Source organism: Xenopus laevis, chromosome 1L (assembly GCF_017654675.1).
Source record: "Xenopus laevis strain J_2021 chromosome 1L, Xenopus_laevis_v10.1, whole genome shotgun sequence".
Classification (NCBI taxonomy): domain Eukaryota; kingdom Metazoa; phylum Chordata; class Amphibia; order Anura; family Pipidae; genus Xenopus; species Xenopus laevis.
Window position 1 is genome coordinate 43,725,741 of NC_054371.1, and position 24,995 is coordinate 43,750,735.

Sequence of the window (24,995 nt, forward strand, 5' to 3'; positions counted from 1 at the left end):
ACACCTGGTTTTTATGCAACTAAAACTTGCCTCCAAGCAAGAAATTAAAAAATAAGCACTTGCATTGAGGCCACTGGGAGCAACATCCAAGGGGTTGGAGAGCAACATGTTGCTCACGAGCCACTGGTTGGGGATCACTGCCTTAGGCACTACTTGCTCCAGCTGTAACTTGCATAGCATTACTCCCATTGGCTGCCAATAGAATTAATGGCATGCAAATGAATAGCACAGGGACTGGTCATGCCATTGCAATTTTCTCGAGTACACTTTATTTGGTTGGGGAGGACCTGGGCAGGTGATGCAGGGGCCTCGTTCTTCTTTATGTGATATACAACATTTTTTGTAACAGTCAGACAACACAAGTGACTTATAGTTATGTATACATAGAAAAACATAATAAAAGAAATACAAAAACAATGTTACAGTATATAATGCAGCAAGAAGGAAACCAGGAAGGGCAGACATGAAATACTAGAGACAGGATGGACATAGCATATGAGGACAAATGACAACATAATGTAGTAACCGGACATTATAGTAAGCAACCCAAGCACAAAGTTTCATTAAGTCCACGAGGTACCAGAATATCAAGTCTGTGGATCCATCTGGCTTCTCTCCTCAGCAGGGTTTGATCTCTGTTGCCCCCTCTTGCTAATGGAGGTTGGTGATTGATTGCTATACACCTAAAGGTGGGCAATGTGTAGCTTTCTTAGCTTTAAATGTGCACTGCAAGTTGGTTGTTTGGATTTCCCTGATGAAAGTTCCCCGTATAAACTCGAGTATAAGCCGACCCGAGTATAAGACGAGGCACCTAATTTTACCTAGAAAAACTGGGAAAACTTAGTGACTCGAGTATAAGCCTAGGGTGAGAAATGATGGACTGGGAGACTTGGCACTCTATTACTAAATACCCCCAAAGCTCACAAAAAGATGGCACAGATATAAATCTGGTGGGGTGATGAATGCTATTGCACTGTCTTTGATTCCTGAAAGTACAACTTGGCAATGGAGCGTTTCAATCGGGGCCACATTGATCTCCATCCCGGGCCGCATGCACCCCTGAATAGTGCATTTCCTCTACTGTGCGCCGGTACTTATGGTAGGAAGCGCTGGATCAGGTCAGTCTTGCCGACCCCATGTATGCGGGGCCCCATCAGGGGTGCAGGGGCCACGGAGGAGCTCCTGAAGCGCAGCCTGTTTTTTGCAGCCTTTTACGTACTGACTCGAGTATAAGCCGAGGTAGAGGTTTTCAGCAAATTTTGGGTGCTGAAAAACTCGGCTTATACTCGAGTATATACGGTAGAAACTGAAACGTTGGGTATCAATAAACCTTTTTATTTCACCACTATTATCTGGTTGAAATCCCTTGGAGTGTTGTCGCTGCTGCATTTATATATATATATATATATATATATATATATATATATATATATATATATATATATATATATATATATATATATATATATATATTTATATATATATATAACAAGGGAAAGTTGTGCTCACCACTATTTTTTAAAACCATTAGGCGGGGGTGCAATGAGGATGTGACCACAAAATACATATAGTCAACTACAAGAGGTCCTCTGCACTCAACCCATTATCAATATATTTAAGACAGAGACATTTTGTGCATACTGCTACTAAAAATGCCTTACCCTTTAAACACAGGGATTGTTTGTCCATATATTGCAATATATTTAAGATGGCCAACTACGTCAAAGTCATCCCATATCTGGCCAGTCCTACGCTTAATTTTCATCCGATTCATTAAGAATTCAATTGCTTAATTATACATTTACAAAGGGACTAAGTTTTACCTGCAACTTACTAGCTGCTTTCAAAGTAAAACTCCCAAACTTGGCTGCCCTTTTATTAGACACCAGTGGGATCACCTGACTATAGCTGGGAGGGGTGGGAGCTACAACATGGAGCTGGTCACTGTTCCTGTATAACTATAACAAACAAGTTGACTATATATATATATATATATATATATATATATATATATATATATATATATATATATATATATATATATATATATATATATACTCACACACACACACAGTACTAATGCTAAAGGAGTTTTCTGGATTATGGATTTATAATGGATTTGCAGATAATGAATCCCATACCTGTACATACAGCTGCTGAGTGCAAGGATAATGAAAAAGAAGCAAAATAAAAGTTCTGCACTTATGGGTCCAACATTTCAGTCACAGAAACGTTGGACTTTGCATGTGATTAAATCAATATTTTTTATTTATTTTTCAGAGTGTGAGAGTATATATCACAGTTAAGAAATAAAAAGAATCCCAGGGATTAGGAACCCATTCAAAGACAATTCTAAAAATTAACAGCTGATTTTTATGTCTCAGACATATTGTTTTCATCGTGTAATATCTGAATCCAGAATCCTGTATGTGCATTTGTATCCCTAAGTATGCAGCAATTAGCATACTCACTCAGCTGCTAAGCCATTCTACAATATGTCGCTTAATCAGTGCTGACTGCTTCTGCCAGCATCAGCAAAACACGCAACTCCAGTGACTAATGTAATGTGACACTTTGCTTCCCAGAGACATACAGTAAATTGAGAATTGTTTTTATTACTGAGCTAAAAATTAGCAGTGATAGAATTTCGTACGACTGCTTTTGTATTGCGGTGAATATATTTGAAATCCTTAGAAAATAAATTTACAACAGCAATCTGCAGTGGCAGAACAATTTAATAACATTTCATGACTTAATTTTATAAGACATTACAAAGAAAAATTATGTTACATCTAACAGTCTCATTTTAGAGCAACAAATCACGCTGTTATTAAAGAGACACATAATTACATTCATAAAATGTGTTAACTAATTTCTTCATGCATTCTCGTGCCCGAATGACACTTTGTAAGCTTATTGCCCAGCCAATGTGCTTGCTTTCCAAATAAACTACGATGGACAAATGAATTTGGAATATATTCGACAAGCAGTAGATTTCTAAAATGACAGAGAATTTTATATGGCAGCATGGTGGTGCAGACTTGCTAGGGTTCATTTACAATGCCCCATGAAGTGTGCAAAAAAGGTGTTAGTCAACGCTGTATTAGTAAGGGTTGGGCAGAGGTAGACACATAGGGGCACATTTACTAAAGGGTGAAGTGACTAACGCTGGAGAAGATTCTCCAGCGTGATGTCATTTCGTTACTTCGCTGATTTACGAACTGTCGCTGGTGTCATTCGCTATTGAAGGAGATAGACGCTAGCATTGTTTCACACTCTAACGCCAGGCGAATTTTCACACTGGCAAACGGACATAACGGCAAATTCACTAAGATGCGGATTTTACTGATCGTTATCTCATTCGCCAGACTTGCCTTCGCCACCTCAGACCAGGCAAAGTCCAATGGAGTGCATAGAACTTCCTAAATTTTTAGTGCAAAATTTTTCCCAAAAAAAGTCCCAAAAAACGCTGGCCTTTTTTCCTTTTTTCTGAGTGATAGCCTGCAAAGGTCCGTAAAAAGTTTTTTGGGTAACCGGGTTCTTCCCTCCATTTTCTAACAAAATGGAACATAAACTATACAGTGCAGTGGCGGAACTACCAGGGGAGCAGAGGGTGTGATTGGGCCAGGGCCCGCACCCCCTCAGGGCCCCCCGGCTGCTTGCACACTAGCGATTTCCAGCCAGATAATCTTGTACGGAGGGGGGCGAGGGGGCCGGCTGCACGTCCCGCACCAGGGCCCGCCCCCCTCCAGTTACGTTACTGATGCAGTGGGCTCATGTATAGGGCATTATAACAACTCTATTTACTTTATTAAGGTTCCCTGAACTTGTGTAATGTAATGTATTTGCTGCAACATATACGACCATGTAACTTTATAATTATCCAGCCATCGCCAGTGTTTATTACTAGATGAAGCTACATCCTCCTCAATCTTGTGTTAGTGATATCATATCCTGTATGCCAAAAGTTATATGAAAAGAAATTAAAAGATGGCATTTTTTTCATATTTTAAAGTGGGATTGTATATAGAAGTTTTAAACGTTGAACATTTTTCTTTTAATATTTTTTTTAACCATTTGAGGGGCATACCACATTTGTTTTAGGGTGGGCTCATGCCTAGGACAATAGATCTCTTTTGTCTTTATTTTGCTTCCTTGGACATTTTTAATAATAAGTGGCCACTTAAAACAATTTCCCCAACATCACTAATAAAGACATATACAGTATACAACCTGTATGTACCCTCCCTATTCAAATTGACCCAAGCATAAGTGTATTAACAAATTTCCGCTAGGCACAAATGAACGTTAGCGAAAGTTCAATATGTAATGGTCGCGCTGACTAATTTATGCTACGGAAACGACACCAGCTTTAGGCTGCTGAGACGCAACTTCGCATTTTAGTGAATTTGCATAGTGGTAGCGAATTTGCGGCTGGCAAAGTGAGGCAAAGTGTTGCGAACCTTCGCAGGAGAAAATTCTTCCTTTAGTGAATTTGCCCAATAGGCTCAAGGAAGGGTGCAGCAGGAGGTGCAGTCTGCATCAGGCCCTATCCTTACCACCTGCCTTAAAGCAAGCAATAAGTACACAGCTGAGCTTTACCTTCTGATCCTGCTCTCTGTGCTATTTTTTGATCTTGCACTCAGTGGAGAGAGCAGCAAGCCTTGGGAGCGCAAATGCTCTGTATGTGAGCACTACAGGGTGCCTTCTTGCACTTGTAACCCTTGGGATTTGGAAATCACCCCAACAGCCTTGCAGTGCTGAGGGTGTACACTAAAGGTCATAATTTACAAGAAAATTTACTGTTCTGTCCATGCTTGGATGGGTTCTATCCAGGTATTCTGGTTTTATCCCACACTCCTAAATCCTATAAGATCCTATGGCTTCTTATAAATTTGACCAGAGTATATATGTGACAAGGGTCTTAAGGTGGGCATACACTGGCCAATAAATGCTCCCGATTTTATCCTTCCCGACCAAGTAAATAGTTTATTGGCCCGTGTATGGGGCTAGACCTGCCCGAGATATTTTGTCAAAAATGATCCAGATAATGATCTGTTAGGTTTAAAAATACTGCCGGGGCTAGGATTACATAAGCTTGTTGATGCGGTCGTTATCCCAATGGCCTTCATTTACCATTGTTGAGATCCGATTGTTTCTTGATTTATTGGTAAATGTATGGCAAGAGCTAGCCACTATTTTCCTCTGGGGAAGGGACTAATACAAAGAATGTGCAATATTGGTAAAGTACTAAGAAATATGCTGCCACTATGTAAATAAAGGGTAATAATATAAATTCTTCTACATGTACATTATTTTGGATATTTGTTTGGATTAAATTATTTGTGGTGAGTCACCTACTGAAAAGACACAAAGGTTGATGTAATAAAAGAGGCTGAGTTGGCACCAGGTCCAGCCTGAAACAACCAGTCAGGAGGCAACAAATTAATAATGATCTGTTTGATAGCAAACATGTGAGTGGTTGCTAGGAACTACAAGACTTTGAGACTATTATTACATTACCCAACATATTTTCAGGTGCAGTCATTAGCCTCCATTTTATGATTACATAGTACAGAAAGTGTGCTTCTAGGCACAATCAAACATATATGTTAACAGTCAGTCCTTGTTTCTGGTATGTAGATGTTGGTATCAGGATTCATACTTACAGGTTTGAAAAATACCTCTTCGCATTCATCTTTACAAAAGTTACTTATGCTGAGCTGTTGGCACACACTGTTTTTTAAGTAGCAAACGATGGGGGTTATAAACAAATTGTTGTGCTGATGCATGTCAAATATTCTATTATTGCAGACATTTTTCTATTTAAGAAAAGTTGTGCTAAGGAAAAATATGTTTGTTTCTATATACAAGTTTTAAAATTTTTTACATTTTTTATTGATGTATTTTTCTAGCACTCCCTGATGTGGCATAAATATTATATCCAGCAGCAACCTTGTTGCCATTCTTCAACTTTTCTGTTAAAATATCAAAATGAAAAAAGTCAAAATTAATTGCAAAATTAAAAAGTTGTGTATTTTCCTCTATGTCACTCCGTCACTTCTATTTTCTGACATTATTTTTATTAAGTAACCCATTTATCTCAATGGGTAAAAATCAGACAACCAGTAAATCTCAGCCCTAAAACAAGAGCATGAAGCAGCAATGGATGACCGTATTTTATACAGCTGATTTTTTATGCCGGAGTTTTACATACATTTTACATAAATTATGAAAATGTATACACAGCTTGATAAATAAGCTGTAATAATAAATACTGATGCCTGATTTGATCACCATCTTTTTGCAAAGTCTGATAAAGAGGCCCCTTGGTGATATCATAAAAATACAGCATTGTGTATTATGTATGAATCTGCAGAATCCAGTATGTAACGATTGGGTTAGACATATGCTGTTTGGTGAAAGATCTTTGACATTTAATAGCTATTTTCCCTTAATGTTTTTTGTATAAATAGCATAACATGCAACAGACTAACAGTAAATTTACTTTGTAGAAGTTCAACTTCTACAAAGTGCTTGACATTCCTTGAATAGTAAATGAAAAATGTATTAAACAGATAGAAGTGTGAACATTTTAATAGGCTGCTACAATGTTCTTGACTTGCTGTTTGTCAGGGTCAGTTGTATCACAGAATCACTTGTGTACGAGCCATCGAGGGAAATGATTTGTGAAGTCTAGTTGTGAACGAGCCTGTCACGTCTATTGATTGCAATAATGATTTTTTAAACAGCCCAGTTTGCAACGCAATAACTTGTTGTTCTTGCAAACTCTTTAAAAAACTGATCGAACTTTATGTGCACAAGAACTGTGTTCTTGTTTACATTTTGATTTTGTAAACCATTTATAATTATACTTAAAGTAATGGAATATTCCATTGTTGAAAATGTATAAATACAATAATGTTGCTTTTATATATATATTTGTGTAAAATGATTTTATGAGAATTTGGTGCAAAACAAAACGTTTCTACATATTTTGCTTTGATATTGGATAATTTCAACACTCAAGAAGAAAAAAATAATGCAACCATAAATAAATGTTGTTAAAGTGTATTTTGTTCTAAAGCTGATTAATTAGTTTTCAGTATCTCAAATCAGTCTGTTTCCTGCTGCTCCGCTCCATGTGATGTTGCACATTTAGCTTGTTAGCCTGTTGCTTTTTGTCTTGTAAACAAGCTGAAGTGATTGACTTGAATATTTTATAGACTCTATTCAGAGAAAATTACAGGATATTTACTTTGATTCTTTGGCGTATTCAGTCCTTCTGCTTAAATGTATTCTATGCTGTATAATTATTATATTATACAGAATTAATCTGTGTACAGTGCAATACCTATGTTGTCATTGTTGTCATTGTGGACTATGGAAAAACCAAGATGGTGCTTCCTTCTCCAGAGTGCGATTTATAGCCCAGTTCGTCTGACCACACCCATAGGCTTTTAGGCCACACCAAGTTTTGGCTTCTGGGTAGGGAACCAAAAGAAATACAAGAGCTGAGGGAAGGGATGAGGAACCTTATAGCTAGCTAGCCTGGGACAAGTGGCAGTTAAAGCAATGCTAAAATAGTAAATGGAGCCAGTAATATTCCCATAGCAAGTAAGAGTGGAGGAAACTACAGGAAATATTATATAATGCAATTTTTTGTGTACATTCTGTTTACAAAGAGACAATAAAAATTAATCTATTATGGCCCTTCAAATATATCAAATGTTCTTATCAAACAACTAACAATAATTGCTGGATTTACCATTTATTTAATATAATTATTGTTATTTTGTATTATTTTTGTTTATTTCATGTAGCAACAATCATAGTGTGGGCTTTTGAAAACTTTTATCTCATTTTCTTCAGACCATCTCTGTCAATCAGTCAACTTGGCAGGTTGGAAATCAGTTGTTCTCCAATTTTCAGGGGTTAAGGAGTTACAGTGTATTGCACATCTGTGTATGTCCTGCCTGAGCAATCAGACTACCTCATTTTTAAAGGGGAAGATTACCTTCTTTTAGGATATTAAAGAAGGGCCTATTCTATGCAAGTTTTCAGTTGATCTGCACTATTACATTGGCTGTTTTTTTTTTATTTGGTCCTATTTCCAAACTGCAGCTGAAAATGTCATCTGCTTGTTACTGAGAGTCACTGACCCTCTCAGCCAAAATACAGATGGAATATGTAGCAGAAAAAGGTAAGTAATACAGAAATTGAACTACAGCAATGCCATGTTCCATAGAGTTCTATTGAAAATTTTATTTTCGCTTTTTCCTCTGGAAAAATAGTACAGTACCTTGATGATAAAACCATCATAAGCTAGGTTAATAACAAAAACATTCATATTTTAGCAGCCTTGAGGCACAGTGCAGTCTCAATCATTCTAGATAATACATCAACAGAACCAAAAATATTTTGTTACTTGTCAGATGTCATTGCTAACACATGCAGACATTTGTTGATGAGGCGTCTTGCAGCATTCATTGTTTGTCCACAGTCCACCATAGAATTTGTGTGCATGGTCATGGTCATCTGATGTGAGTGTTTTCAATAATTTGCAAAAAGGACATGTTTGATGTATAATGGATGAGAATCCTTATAAAATACTGTACATTTTTGTTTTTTAATGTGTGGTGTGAATGTGTGGCAGATCTGTTATATTTGAAGATAGGAAATATGGCCATACAGTACTGTGAGTGCTAATGACTAAAAATATATGAGCATTACTTTACTAACACAACTAACACAATGCAAATTACTAGGGAGCATAACAATCAATAGAAATAACTTTCCAAGATTTTGAATCAGTAACATTTTTCTAAATTGGAGATGTCTTTTTCCCCTCCCCAGTTGATTTTGGCTTGATCAGAAATTACACTTGTGTCCCAAAGATACCACTCCAGAAACAGTGATCTCTAGTTGATCTGGCACAGCCTCAGTAGCAGTGCATAGGAAATTAGGAAAAAAGATACTGGGAGTGGAAGCAGGGCCGTCCATCACCGAGGACAGGTAGGAACAAGGGAGCAGGCACAGGAGTGGACACAGGCTGAGTAGCTGGCACAGGAGCAGACACAGGCTGAGTAGCCGGCACAGGAGCGGACACAGGCTGAGTAGCCAGCACAGGAGCGGACACAGGCTAAGTTGCCAGCACAGGAGCGGACACAGGCTAAGTAGCCAGCACAGGAGCAGACACAGGCTGGGTAGCTGGCACAGTAGCGGACACAGGCTGGGTTTATCATGATGGATGGATCATGGTTTAAGTTTTATCCTCTTCAGAATCCAGATCTTCCCAATCCTCATGAGACATATCCTCCTCTTGATAGAAATCATGAAAGGATGAAACAGCAGGCTGAAAGGAAATTTGCTCTTTCAGCCTGACAAGATGAGCGTACCTCGGAACAGGGGGGAGTTAGTTGAAAAGTCTTTACTGAGCCAGGAGCTGCAGTAGTACTTGAGGAGGAAAACAGATCAGATGACACTGGCCATAGATCCACTGTAAAGGTTGCCTTCAGTACAAAAATTAACAAGGGTCTTCTAAGAAGTGGGCCTTTTCAGCAATGCACCCTTCAGCCCACTTGCGTGCATCTCCTTCGAGGAGACAATGAATAATAAGTCTGCTCCTCAAAGAATCAGGAACTTGCTTGAAAAATGGAGCAGTAGCTTAGTTTTCACATGTAAGTAGAAACTCAGAAAATTAACCTTCTTCACCTTTATACTTTTTGAAAGAAGAAAGCCACTGGGCAGTAGAGAGTTGCAGTTCATTTACTCTGCTTAAAATGAAGGGGTTACCAGCAGGCTCCTTAGAGAATAACTTGATCATTCTGTTATGTTTGGTCACTGAGGACAGGTAGGAAGGAGGTAGAATGTAAACTGGATAACCCGTGTATAGCTGTAAATAGGAGAACAGAGTCCGGAAGCCATAAAAAGGTTAAAGTTTAATGAAAAAAGGTGCAAAACAGTAACCAATAAATAAACAGAATAACTATGGTACCGGTAGGCAAAGCAAAGTCCAGTCAAAGGGCCAAACGTTGGGACAGGCAGCAAGCAGTGAAGATCCCAAAAACAAGCCGAGGTTGGGACAAGCAAAAGTCCAGATGGATAGTCCAGAGAGTAGGCTGAAGTCAGTACCTGGAGATCCACACAAAGCAGGCAGGGAACCAAGACAAGAGTACAGGAGCAGGGAGAGGACTCAGAGACTTGGAACTTGGACCAGATACAATGGAGTCGCAGATTACATCTGGCTAGGGAGCTCAATGATTAAGCAACCAGGAGTTGTTTGTAACAGGCTTATAAAGGGGCTAGATTGCTGATTGACAACAGTTGAAGTTAACAAGGAAGGAGAGGCAAGAGAGCAGCAGAGAGAGATAGCAAGTCCATTATAATAGCAAAACCCAAGCAAAACCCTCGGGAGAATGGTGCAGGTTTGGTTCAACAAGTAGACCAGTTTGATAGCTGGCATTTCCTGACAAGGACTTTACTCAACTTGCAAATGATAACCAATATTTAATTGATTTTTTATAACTCCAAAAGCTCTAAATTTTCAATAAAATATCTAAAATTAAATTAATGATGGTTCCTGTTTGATATTGTAGAGATCATTCTTGCAGATACTAGATTTATGCCCCCAGACTGTATAGTTTTGCAACACATTGCAACAATCATTATTTTTTCTCAATCGTGTATTTTTTCTTTTTAAATCATTAGTTGAACTCCGTGGTGGGACTGTATAACAATTCTATACTTTTTGCATACAATTTGGTTGTCCAGCAGAGTATTGTGATCTTTGATTTTGCTTTACTGGTCTTTCTCTTGCATTTGCCTTATCGGTACATCTCTATTAAATGCTATATTTATAGTAAGTGGTTCCATACAGTATGTTTAGTTCTTCTGAAAGTTTATAATGATCAACAATTGTGTTTTTACAGGAAATGCAAATGTTTTTTAGAACTCAGAAATTCTTTCAAATACACTTTAAAAACATTTGCTTCAAATTCAGATGAATATGAAGGATTATTTTCTTTCTTTTTTTTTCAATACAATAATATATAAAAGTTATTATTAGCCATCTTGGACACTCAGTAAAGCATAATTCAATTATGCATTTTTGTTTCTTAGATTATAACTAAAGATTTACATTTTCGACAGAAAATCATTTTTGTATTTCCAACATTCATAACCTAATGTACAAGGGTTGAGTCAAAAAAAAGTACTTAAGTCCAAAGCTACTTTTAATAAAATATTTAAATCTATTAATAAATTATATATTTTTATATTTAATCATCATGTGTAATTTTTTTATATATAATATATATATATGTATATATATATATATATATATATATCTATATTTTTTATTTTTTTTTATTTAGTGAATTAGGAAACTCAAGAACCAGAAAACTGCTTAGTTTCAATATATGTTGTTTTGTCCATCTAGAATCTTTTAAGTGAAAAAGTTGAGCAGATGATGGAATGGAGTTCTCGCCGCTCGGTCATCCGTATGAATGGAGACAAATTCAGAAGATTTGTGAAAGCACCACCCCGTAATTACTCGGTGATAGTGATGTTCACTGCCCTTCAACCTCAGAGACAATGTTCCGTGTGCAGGCAAGTGGTTTGGGATATACAGTATCTCTGTATTTTAAAGGGTATATAAGGCTTCTGATAATATGTCTCTCAAACATGTATATATACTTATGTATAGTTTTAAAGAACAACTACAATTCTTATGCAACAATACATCTAGATAGTGCTCGAGTCAAAACTTTGTTTGACTCATCTATAGATAGTAGATTAACTGGTGGCTGTTATATAGAAAGAAGATAAATACTCAGTGCTAGAGGCCTTCAATTCAGTACATACCACTGTGTGAACATTAGTTAAGCTGGATCCTGCATATGGTGGTGTAAGAGCTTTAAATGGTGGTATAATCACATATACAGTATACTGTATATATAGAACAAGGGCAAAAAGCTTTAAAAAGCTGAATGGCCTGAGAAGGTTAAAGGAGCATAAAATAGGACCCACTTGGAAAACAATTTAATCTTGGCAATTTTTTATTAGTGAATGGATATGATAATATTCAAAGATTTACACTGACATGTTTGTATCCTGCACCATTTAGGGTTTTGTTTCATCACATAGTTTACCTACTTAAAAAATAAGACTTAGCATGATGTAGCAGCAGAATTAGCATTAACTGTAAGGCTAATTTACTTGATGAACCTAAAACTAATATCAGTAGGAACAGTCAATGTGCAAATCATTACACTTGACCGCCAGGTTCATAAACTTCACATTTCTCAGGAGACCAGTTAAACTTCAACATCTGTATTATTACATTCCCCGAATTTATGGGGGTGTCATGACTGTTTGATGATTGTTAGAAAGAGGCGCACAAACAACCACAAGGAAAGAATTTTCATTGACCTAATCAAAAATTCTTTGTGTTGTTTATAACAGTACCCATATATGAGATAAACTGCATTTTACTGCACATTATAAAAATTGTAATAATAAAAATAGTTGTTTTTTTTTTAGTTTTGGAATTCCATTTGTTTAAATTGTTGCAAAAGCAAAATGAAATCATGTGGAATCATCACAACTTCATAGTATCAAAATGAAAAAAATTTTTTGCATATATCTCACATAAAAAATGGTGTGGGTAAAAAAACCTTCATACAGCCATTCTATATTGATAACGAATGATGCAACATTACTGCCCTCTTCAGTATACCTGGAATCACTACTGAGAATCAAACATACATAGTATTTTGTAATTATTGTGTATGTGTTAAATGTTAAAGTAGAATGTGTATGTATATTTATTTATTTAGCACTACTTACTTACACATCACTGTACAGCAGAATAATTTATAGATGGCAACTGTACACTCTGCAAAAAGTAGCCCCATATCTTTGATTTTTTTTAATAAGAAAAGGAGCTCTGGATTAAGGTAGCAGGTAAGTGATTAACTGGGTTTCCTAAATAATTGGCACACCCAGTTATTTTTACTTTGCTTCTCTTTTAAGAGAATAGCACTCCTGTAATTACTTTACCTGCTTCAGTCATGCATGTGGCCCTTGTTTCAGTTTGAGGGGCATTTGACCAGTACTACTTTCTTCATTTCCTTTAAACTCACTCACTTGCCCAGTTCCTTTTAGAAGTCCAGTACATTAATCTTGGGATTATGTTAGGGGCAACCCATGTAATCAATGAATCTGTCTTCCAGAATTCTCTAAACATTTCCCACCTTAGATACTGTATATCTTAAATATAAATATTTATATTACAGTAGATATGAAAGACAATATATAAAGTCAGAATTATCAAAGATCAGCATGAAAAAGTGTATGAAAAAAATAGATTTTTTAGTAATCAAATTTTCTTTCTTCCGTAACTTAAATTTGTATTGATTTAAAAAAACAACAGAAATATAATAAACATTACATATTCACTGAGTTGTAACAGTAGGTTCAGAATATTGTATCAAAGTTATCATTAAGTTAGCGATAGGAAAAATGTGCAGTCACATCAAAAAAGTACCAATTGAAATACCAAAATGGTCAAATAAAAAATGAATAAGAAAAGAAGGAGAGACAGAGAGAACACAAAAATTGTGAGATGAAAGCTGCTGAGATCCATTAAAAAAATGGGTATATCAAATTATTCAATGGAAATCTTTCTGTGACTTCATTTACTCAAGAATTCTCAAGAGTTAATGCAATTACGTACGTAAAGGAGAAACAAACTTGTAATAAAAAAACCCTACCCTCCTACCCTAAATAGACTCCCCTCCCTCCTCCTCCGCCAGCCTTGCTGCCCCCCCCAGGCAAATGCTCCTAACTCTATACTTACTCCTCCGTGAAGATTCTGTCCAACAGAGTTCACGGGCACCATCTTCTTCTCTTCTGTAATCTTCAGAATGAGACCAGCAAACCGGCTCATGCACAGTTGGAGCATGCTTTGAAACTCACGAAAATTGCTGAAGCGGCGGTCTCATTCGAAGATTACCCAAGTGGCTGAAGATGGCACCATTGAACTCCGCTGGACAGAATCTTCACGGAGGAGTAAGTAAAGAGTTACGACATTTGCCCGGGGGGGGCAGGTAGGGAGAGGGGTCTATGTAGGGTAGGGGGGTAGGGTTTTTTTTAATTAAGGGTTTGTTTCTCCTTTAAGCATCAAACAATCATGCACAATGCAAGAAAAACTCTCAGACATGTTTTTATGACAAAGAGAACTCAAAAACAAATCGTAAATACCCCAGAATGAGAAAAGGTGAGAATTTCACATTTTGATAAACCCCCCCCCCCATTGTCTTTAACATTAATATGTAATCCCAAATAAAAAAGAGTGTATACCTAGCTCTTTGAGTGTGATATTGAAAAACAATGTAAATATGATGTTTGGCATTTGTAGCCTCAGAATAAAAATAGCCTGGTTGCAAAAGGGTTAAATCAGGAACTAAAATATTTAACCTTAGTCCTCAGGATTGCTGCATTTCTGGATATATTCACAGCCATGTCTGACTATATCATCACATATTCCTCTGTTTTTGATACTCACCTGATAATTTTCACATTTACTTAATTTTCATATTTTTCTTTTTTTCATATTTGTGGAACCTGCATTTGTGGAACTCAATTAACATGAATTCAGTTAACATATATTTAACAGTTACAACTTGAAAATATACAGTGGCATACAGTGCAATGTAGCTCGCCAGGTAGAAACAGACTCTGGCCAAAAGGGTAACCAGCTAAAAAGTTCACACTTTGATAAATTTACAGAGTAACAACCGTTTGCCTGAATGAAAGTTTGTATGCAGTCACAAAACTTCTCTAGCGCTGAGCTTTTTCGCTAGCAAATTTTCCTCTTTGCCTTTTAATAAATTGGCGATGTCCCTGCAAATTGTTATTTGGGCCAATTTTTGCTTAAAATCCCATTTTTACTTACTTCAATGAAAAAGAAACCTATCTCCAATATACTTTAATTAAAAAATGTGTACCATTTTTATAAGAAACCTGACTGTATGCAGTGAAATTCTCCCTTCATTTACTGCTGTGGATAGGAATTGTCAGACGGTCCCTAACTGCTGTGCAGGGAAACAATCATACTTATGAACAGCAGGGGGAGCCCCCACCTTACTTCCCAACCATGCAGAACTCAAGCAGCTTTGTTTTTTTCCCTGTAGAGCAGTCGGCGACTGTGTAGAGATTTGTGTTGGATTTTATTTTTGCCTGTTTGGATTTTTTTCCAACACCAGCTACAGGGACAATGATCATGGAGCCAGATTTAATCAGATAAACTGGGATTCTATTTGGAGGATTTTTTTTGCTGCAGCCACTGGTTCTGCAGAGTTGGAGAAAGTTTAAACAAAACAAAAACTATAAAATCCACATTAGATTACATGACAACACAGGCCCCAGTGCAGTCTGCCTATTCTGATTATCAGTCTTGCTGTTTCGGTTTCTGGCAGATATTATTTGGCTTGTGCTGTTTTTATAATTTATGACGATCCCTAAGCAGCCTAGATCATACTGAGCATGTGCACAGTCTTGGTCTTGCAAAGATGTTTAACAAAGTTACAAGATGGTGACCCCCTGTGGCCAACTTTGAAGGCATAAGGCGTGTGGTGCAGTAAGTTCATGTTTATGTTTAGTATACAAAATACAGCATTTCTAGTCTTATTCTATTTTAGACTTTACTTCCCCTTTAAATCATGTCATGTTTTCTCTTGTTTTTCAACTTTAGACAAACTGGGTCAACTATTCCTAGTAAAAGTGTAGGGGTAAGGTGAGAGTTGCACATATTTAACCAAGTACCTCTCTAGCAGCCCTCTGACAAGTTCCTGCAGACAAAAACCCCATACTTCTATAAGGCCATATTGGGTTCATCCATTTGATGATCCAGTGATAGAGAAGCAAGAACATTCAGTACTCTAATATATTTAAGTGACACTTTATTTAGGAAGAACATCGATAAGTGTAATGTAGGATCTACAGAAAAAGTTGAAACATGCAACAATAAATGCTACAGAGCAATGTACAATGTATGATAGTATAAATATGAGCAAAAACCATTATAGAACACCCAGCTAATATAGCAGCTTATAAAAATATATAAGTAAATCAACAATAAGAAAATATGATGGCATATAAGACTAGACTGAGGTAGTATAACCATACAATAAAATATTCTACAGCACAAACAGTAGAAATAATAGCAGGTAGTTAGTAAATATGTAAAGATGTAAAAGATATTTACGTACTTTAGTGAAAAAAAGAGTACTAAGGCTAAAAAAAGTAATGAGTGGGATAGGAAAAATGTTTAGCAAGACAAATACATAGCTGATAACCTAAATAATCATGTCTGCAGTTTTTACAAATCAATAACTGTAGCAGCACCACTTGGCCACTTAGCTATTGGTATTGGTTTGTTCCTGCCATCATCAGTTCAGGTACATGCATATTATTGATGTGAGTTAAGTAGGTTTCTGCTCTTACATTTTTGATATTTGGCATATTTAACTCTTCAGTATTGAAAAACAAGTCACAAACAGTAACAATATATTATGAGCTTAATAATGTATGCTATCCAAATCATTTTTTTGTAGGATGTGTAAGATTAATATGATATTTTGCTTAGCCATTTTGCTTCTAAATTGCTATAGCATGGAAGGCGACACCCACATTGAGCACCTTGACCTTTAAACTGATTTTCCATATAAAAACATAGTATATATTATGTGGGAATTTAGTTAAATAGCAGAAATAATACCTTTTCCAAAAACATAGACATTTCAAACAGGTTTTCATTGTGTTATTTATTCACAGTAGCAACAAACATATCAGGTTAATTCCTATGAAATCATGAGAGACTGGTTCACTAGCAGTTAGCATACATAGGAAACTCACTCTTAGATAGTGTCTTGGCCACTGTTAGGGCAAATTAATCCCAGAAAATTATAATGAATGACCCCCCGCCCTCTCCTCTTTCTGTTTCCTGGACAGACAGCTCACTCCCAGCCCCATTATTTTATTATAAGTGGTGGGTCATTAATTCCAGCACCTGCAATAGACTTGCACTTAGCCTGAGTAAACACAGTCCTTGTTATCTTTCACATTTGTTCTGTCTCATAGAGCAATCTGGGAGATATACACCTCTCCCCCAGGGAAGGTATGCCAGAATATGTATTATAGCAAAAATATATATGTCCACTTGGTTTAGAGCCATTATTCTTATCTGGGTATGGAAGCTTTGAGCTTGGGATATGCTTTAGTGTCCATTGTATGTATATACCAGGTGTTCAATTACCACTTAGGCCATAGTTACTTTGTCAACAGGTAATATGAGTGATTAGGTGGAAGAATAGCATGAAAACTGATACAGATGAGAGATTCACAACAGTGAACAGTACAGGTAAAGTATATATTTAGAGAACCTCTGAAATGTATGTAGTATCGGTTACCATCTATATTCAGCGCAACACCAGTCCATAGCCCTAAGCCAGTTTTGTTATCTCTGTAGTAAGCAACTACATCTGTACATCTGCTACATCTAAACCATTGTTGCAAAATAACAGAACACATGATTGCCATACTGGGATGTGCAATTTAGTACTCTCATTACAAGTCTTTTCTGCTCCTTTAGCTTTTTTAATTGGATAGTGTTTAAACAAAGTAATGAAAAGCAAATGTCCCTGTGTGTTTATGTCTTAATATTTTCATGCTGATTTGTCTAAGTGTATATTTTACACCTTACTAATTTTATCTCATTCCACTTTTATCAACTCCAGCTGTTTTATGGTGTTCTTGCAGCCAGTATCTCAGTATCTCAGATGGGTCTGTTTAGAGAGTCTAGTAATGCAACTAAGGCAACCATGGGTTCTGTGTTATATCTATACAGGGTGAATATAGACTTAAATAACTCATACAGAATGCAATAATGCAGATAGATCTGAAGTGCTATGGGCAAGTAGGAAGCAAATCTTGCTAGCTCCCATCACTCATTAATAGTTACATAGTTACATTGTTAAATCAGGTTGAAAAAAAGACAAAGTCCTTCAAGTCCAGCCCCTCCAAATGAAAACCCAGCATCCATACACACAACCCTCCCTACTTTCACATAAATTCTATATACCCATATCTATACTAACTATAGAGTTTAGTATTACAATAGACTTTGATATTCTGTCTGTCCAAGAAATCATCCAAGCCATTCTTAAAGGCATTAACTGAATCAGCATCACAACATCACCCAGCAGTGCATTCCACAACCTCACTGTCCTGACTGTGAAGAACCCCCTACGTTGCTTCAAATGAAAGTTCTTTTCTTCTAATCTGAAGGGGTGGCCTCTGGTACGGTGATCCACTTTATGGGTAAAAAGGTCCCCTGCTATTTGTCTATAATGTCCTCTAATGTACTTGTAAAGTGTAATCATGTCCCCTCTCAAATGTCTTTTTTCCAGAGAAAACAACCCCAACCTTGACAGTCTACCCTCATAATTTAAGTCTTCCATCCCTCTAACCATTTTAGTTGCACGTCTCTGCACTCTCTCCAGCTCATTTATATCCCTCTTAAAGGACCAGTAACATCGAAAATAGTTTTAAAGTAATAAAAATATAATGCAGTGTTGGCCTGCACTAGTAAAACTGCTGTGTTTGCTTTAGAAACACTACTATAGTTTATATAAATAAGCTGCTTTGTAGCAATGAGGGCAGCCATTCAAAGGATAAAAGGCTCAAGTTACACAGCAGATAGCCGATAAGCTCTGTAGAACATAATGTTATCTGTTATCCACTATTTATCCTGTACCATATAGACTTTTTTCAATTTCCTCCATTGCTACTCAGCAGCTTGTTTATATGAACTATAGTAGTGTTTCTGTAGCAAACAGATCAGTTTTACCAGTGCAGGGCAACACTACATGACATTTTCATTACTTTAAAACACTTTAATTTTTGGTGTTACTGTTACTGTTTGGACTACAGTGCAAAACTGCACTGCATACTCCAGGTGAGGCCTTACCAGGGACCTATAAAGAGGCATAATTGTGTTTTCATCCCTTGAGTTTTTTATGCAAAGACAGAACTTTATTTGCTTTAGTGGCCACATAATGACACTGCCCAGAATTAGACAACTTGTTATCTACAAAGACCCCTAGATAACAAGGAAACTCCCAACACACTGCCATTTAGTGTATAACTTGCATTTATATTATTTTTGCCAAAGTGCATAACCTGCATTTATCAACATTAACCTCATTTTCCAGTTTGCTGCCCAGTTTTCCAACTTAGTCAAATCCCTCTGCAAAGTGGCAGCATCCTGCATGGAACCTATAGTTCTGCACAATTTAGTATCATCTGCAAAAATAGAAACAGCACTTGCAATGTCCAACTGCATAACTAAATAAAATTACTAAAATAATTACTTATGTCCACAAGTGCAATGCATAAAAATGGATGCAAAATTGTGCATGCATTGGCACCATAAAAGATACTTACAACCAAAGACACTGCATGCACTTCTGCATAGTTGCTCTGAGCATCAATGCACAGCCCCATCTGTTTTTATTTATTGTGTGCAAGTGCACTCATTGATGCTAGGGAACCCTTGAATTACCATCAGCCTATACATAGGTAATCTTTAGGGGTTGCGTCAATGGCCACTTCTGACTTTTGCCAAGTAATTCACACGCTAATGTTTTATTTATGGCAAGCACATTGGCACACCTGTAGTGATGCCATTCCTAATCTGATAATTTTAGCCACCAATTGATCCTCATTCACAAAAAGGCACACAAAGAATTGCATGTGTTTTGGCGCATTGCCCACAATGTGAATTGTGGGTGAAAATTGACAAATTGCGTCCAAAAACAGTACATTGTCTAACCCATGATAAATAATGTTTTCATCATGCGTCACAGCCAAGGAACCAATAAAAGCTCAGTATTGCCTGCAGCTTTGTATATTAAGAAGCTGCAACAAAATCTAACTAGAAATGGAGGACAAATTAACATATAAGGCTGTAGAAATGTCTGTTTTAAGAGGGTCATTTTAGGAGTGTTGAATAAGGCAGAAGCAACTGAAATCATCTAGCTTTCATTAAAAGGTAATCCATTTAAGCATTGATGTAATTTCTGATGTCCTTTATCTGCTAATGATAAAACAGATTTAATATAAGTAAATTGATTATTGGGGGGAAGCAATTATCAAGATAAGAATAAGGAAGCAAACAAGTTAAGCATTATTGTGAAATAGCTTTGCATTCGCTTGGGCTAAACTTTGCTTTGTGTGATCTATAGATAGGTGGCACATCATTTAAAGATAGCAATTGAGCATGCTGCTAACATTTGGAGAGTCATTAGTTTGTTATCTCACTAAAATACTCTTATTTCACATGTATTTTGTATGTAAGTTTGTCATTTGGGTTTAGAAACAAGATGGTTTTATTGCTAATATATTTCAATTTTCAAAAATTGAATATTCTGTGCTGTGTATATAATATGTCTAACCATAAAGTAACCACCTCCAAAAAGGACCACTAACTGTAAACATTAAAACAATTGATTTAACCTTGCATGCTGTTGATTTCTGTCTGTACAAAGAAATATATGCTGCTGTGTTCTGCAAAATGTTATCTGTGTAAATATAGCCCCCAGTCGGGTGGGGGCTTAGGTAATACATATTCATCAACTGCCTCAAAAGCCCTACAAGAAGAATTATGAGTATTTTCTAATACAATGGTTACATCTCTAGAAGTGTTGCCAAATTCCAAGGCACACAAAGTAAGTTTTATGTGTGTATTTGGACTTCTAGGGCATTTTTGATTTCCTTGTGTTATTGGTCCATTAATACTTTAAAGGGGTTCTGTCATGATTTTTATGGTGTAGCTTTTCTTTCTAAATTACACTGTTTACATTAGAAAAAATTTACTCTAACATATAGTGGCAGATTTACATAGGGTCGAATATCAAGGGTTAATTAACCCTCGATATTCGACTGCCGAGGGTAAATTTACCTTCCCCATAGGCTAACATTGCACCTCGGTAGGTTTTATTTGCTGAAGTAGGGGGTCGAAGTTTTTTTTAAAGAGACGGTACTTCGACTATCGAATGGTCGAATAGTCGAAGAATTTTTAGTTCGAATCGTTCGATTCAAAGTTGTAGTCGAAGGTCAAAGTAGCCAATTCGATGGTCGAAGTAGCCAAAAAAATAATTCGAAATTCAAAGTTTTTTTTATTCTATTCCTTCACTTGAAATAAGTAAATGTGCCCCATAAAGTTTTATTCCTGAACCAACAAATGTTGTTTATTTTAGATGTAATATTGGTGTGTAGGCAGCCATGTAAGGTCATTGTGACTGATCCTGAGCTTTAAGAAAGAACCAGCACTACAATAGTAAATTAGAATAGCTTTCAGATAAGTTATTGTTTCTCCAACTCAATGTCTCAGTGGGACTTGGATGTTTTACTATAGAGTGCTAGTCTTATATCAACACCTAGCAATGCAGGTGTCAGGGAGCTGTTATGTTGTTTTGTTGATAGGATGCTGAGGGGAAAGTGGGGGTGATATCACTCCAACTTGCAGTGCAGCAATAAAGAGTGACTAAAGTTTATCTCAGCACAAGTCATATGACTGAGGTCACCTGGGAAACTAGCAACCTGTCTAGCTCCATGTCAGATTTCAAAATTAAATATAAAAAAATCTGTTTGCTCTTTTGAAGAATTAATTAGTTATACACTGTGTAGTACTTATAGGTTTGAAGCCATGCACCCGTTGTCAGTTAGTTGTCCTACAGCCTGCAGCCTCCCAGTGTAGTCCTTTGACCTGTGCCCCTCCAGTGCTTCTATTGAGTGATTTTATGAAATACAGGTATGGGACCTATTATCCAGAATGCTCGGGACCTGGGGCTTTCCGGATAACGGGTCTTTCTGTGATTTGGTTCTTCCCAACTTAAGTCTACTAGAAAATCATGTAAACATTAAATACACCCAATAGACTGGTTTTGCTTCCAATAAGGATTAATTATATCTTAGTTGGGATCAAGTACAAGGTACGGTTTTATTATTACAGAGAAAAAGGAAATATTTTTTTAAAATTTGGATTATTTGATTATAATGGAGTCTATGGGAAATGGCCTTTCCGTAATTCGGAACTTTCTGCATAACGGGTTTCCGGATAACAGATCCCATACCTGTATTTGTGATTTTATCTTGTTTTCAATTCCACATTGGTGTTAATTTGTTTGTTTTGAGCCACAAATCATTCATTGTGCAGTGAAAGAAGTGGAACTAGGATCTTAAGCACTTGAATTAATAGTGATTTTATTGCAGTCTGCTTTATTAAACTATTTAAAAGACCCATTCCATGTTTAGAATGATTTTTCTTTGTACCCAAGAATAAGTGAGAGAAGATCCTGCAAAGACCAATTCTGAGTGCATTTTGCTAAAACTTTGTAAAAAAAAAAAAACCTGTAATTTCACTAAAGACTGTGCACAAAGAAATATATAGAATAAAAACAAAACCAGAGTCCATACTGCAATGCAGATCAAAAAACGAAAAGCCAAGCTCTGCTTGAGTTACATTCAGCCAAGAACAAATGTCAAATCAATAAAAAGAGGTAAGCAGGCTTTCAACAGAAGAAAACTCCCCAGAAAAGTAAAATTATGCCTTGTTTGTATAATGGCCAAAGAGAGACAAAAGTGTGTCATGTTTTGTACTTGTATTGGGCACTTACTTGCAAGTTTTTCTGTTTTGTGTTTGCTTTTCTATTAAAGAAATTCAACCCTTCATAAATCTGCCCCTTAATGCAAACATATTAAGTTGCACTGAAGTATTGTTGTTTTATTTAGTTATATAAATGTCCATGGCACTTTTTTATTTACCTCTGGGTTATAGTAATTGTGCACCAAAAGCTGCCATATATTAGTTTGCGAAAAGCCAAAGCAATTTTCTTTCTACATAATTTTATTCACTTTAAGTTGAAACCTATACCATTGAACATACTATACACTGACAGTATAAAAATGCTATCACTAAATTGCCATAAAACACGGCTTAATTTACAAATTTAGATTCACGTTTTCTTTTCTTTTTCCTTTTATCTCTTTTCTCTTGAAAAGTTGCCCTATTATCTTCCCCAGAAGACCCATTGCCATCTGCTATAATATATAATACTGTTCTATTTTCATTTCACTTGCAAAATTGGAGTTCCATTAGGAACACTTCATTCAGATTTTACTCATGGGGACTTATAGTAACTAAGTGCCTTGCAAACATCCATCAGATCACATTTTCACATTTTGGTGCCTAAACAAAATATATTATGATTATTAAAATTGTTTTTAAATAAATAGAAAGATAAATACTTTTCTCTTAGGAGACATAAAACCAAGCATATTCATCTGCAGCAAAGCAAGATCAGAAAATGCACAATAGTAAACAGCAGTAATCCTAACCGCTTTGTCTATTAGTCCTGATTCAGTTCTGCAGTCAGTTGACTTGAAGCTCCCAATGTTGCTGTAGGGTTTAACAAAATTTGTGCATACCACTTATTCTGGTGGGCTTGGTTTTTCACAAGAAACTTCTCGATTACAGAATGTTATATTTGTCTTTTTCCTTAACCCTTCTCTTTATTTTTAGGAAATTGCTTATACTATCAGGTCAGGATCCTTTCTACTGATCTATTCTCTAATTATTCTGTTTCTTTTACTCCTGTAATATCAGTCTCTCTTCTCCTGGTTTAAAGAGATACTGACAGTGTCAGTAATATTGTAACATTGTCTTTGCATGAGTTTTATAATTTTGCCATTTAATGCCAATTAATTAGATCTTTTAAATAATAAATAAAGTCAAATAGGGTATGTACTCCCCTACATGTATTTAGGGGGCACATTTATCAAGGGTCAAATTGAAAATTTGAATTTTTACATTTTTTTATGGTCAAAATTGTAAAATCTGACTATGGAGTTATTCAAATTCGATTTGAGTTTTTTAAAAAATTAGATTTTTCGAAATGTATAATACTCTGGTCCTTTAAGAACTCAAATTCGACTATTTGCCGCCTGAAACCTGCTGAATTGCTGTTTAATTCAATGGGAAAGGTCCAGGGATCAATTTGGAATTGTTTGCAGCCTTCCTGACATTCAAGTTTTTTTCTGAGAAAAAAATCGAGTTTTTAAAATGCAATTCAAAATCGATTCGAGAGTTTTCGGGTCGATTCCATTCATTCGCGTTTTTAAAAACTTAAATGAATTCGAAATTCAACCTTTGATAAATGTGTCTCTAATAGTAGGTTTTTTTTTCATATAAGTATCACTTTAATAAATCTACCAAGCTAAACATCTGAAGTCATTCTGCCACATCTAGACTGGAATTCAGGGGGAAATTGTGTACTGTGGATTAAAAGCATGGCACTTGGAACTGGAATTCTGTTTTTACACATTGCAGACTGCATGTGCATTTTCAAAATGCTGGGCAGGGTGCAAAGTGTTAAGATACGGGCATAGTGGCTTGCACCAAAATGGAAGGCACAGTGCTGCCTGCTTGGCATCACTGTATTCATTTGGGAACTTGTGTGGCTTTTGGATAATTTAGCTTGGTTAAGTGAGAGCCATCACATGAGACCCCTGTACTTACAACCTTCTTAAACATATATTTTTGTATGAAATACATCACAAATACTTTTCAGTTTCTTGCCATGCATTGGTGGGAGTAGTGTAAATGTCTATGTCGTTGGGCTCCGTAGACATGGAAATAGGTTCTCTTAAGTAGAGAATTGGGCTTCACACCTAGCATTGTAACAAATTAGCCTGGATTTGGTGGATGCCAGAATAAATGCTACCTGCCCACATACCTACCCATACAGTATGTGTATATATACCCTATATAAATTGATGTTAATAAAAATGCAGCCAACAAACACCCCAAAGTACAGATTTATATTAAATTAAAATGTTGGCTGCTCCCTCAGTTTTCAGGTTACTAAAGT

The 24,995-nt window shown here is 36.3% G+C and overlaps 1 protein-coding gene across 1 annotated transcript in view; it reads left to right on the forward strand.

Annotated features, from left to right (window-relative positions):
• tusc3.L (tumor suppressor candidate 3 L homeolog) overlaps nt 1-24,995 on the forward strand; it is an 84,661-nt gene that overhangs the window by 18,746 nt on the left and 40,920 nt on the right. The window contains exon 2 of the mRNA XM_018230223.2: nt 11,441-11,610. Coding sequence (XP_018085712.1) covers nt 11,441-11,610 — 170 coding nt within the window. The remainder of the gene's footprint in view (nt 1-11,440; nt 11,611-24,995) is intronic.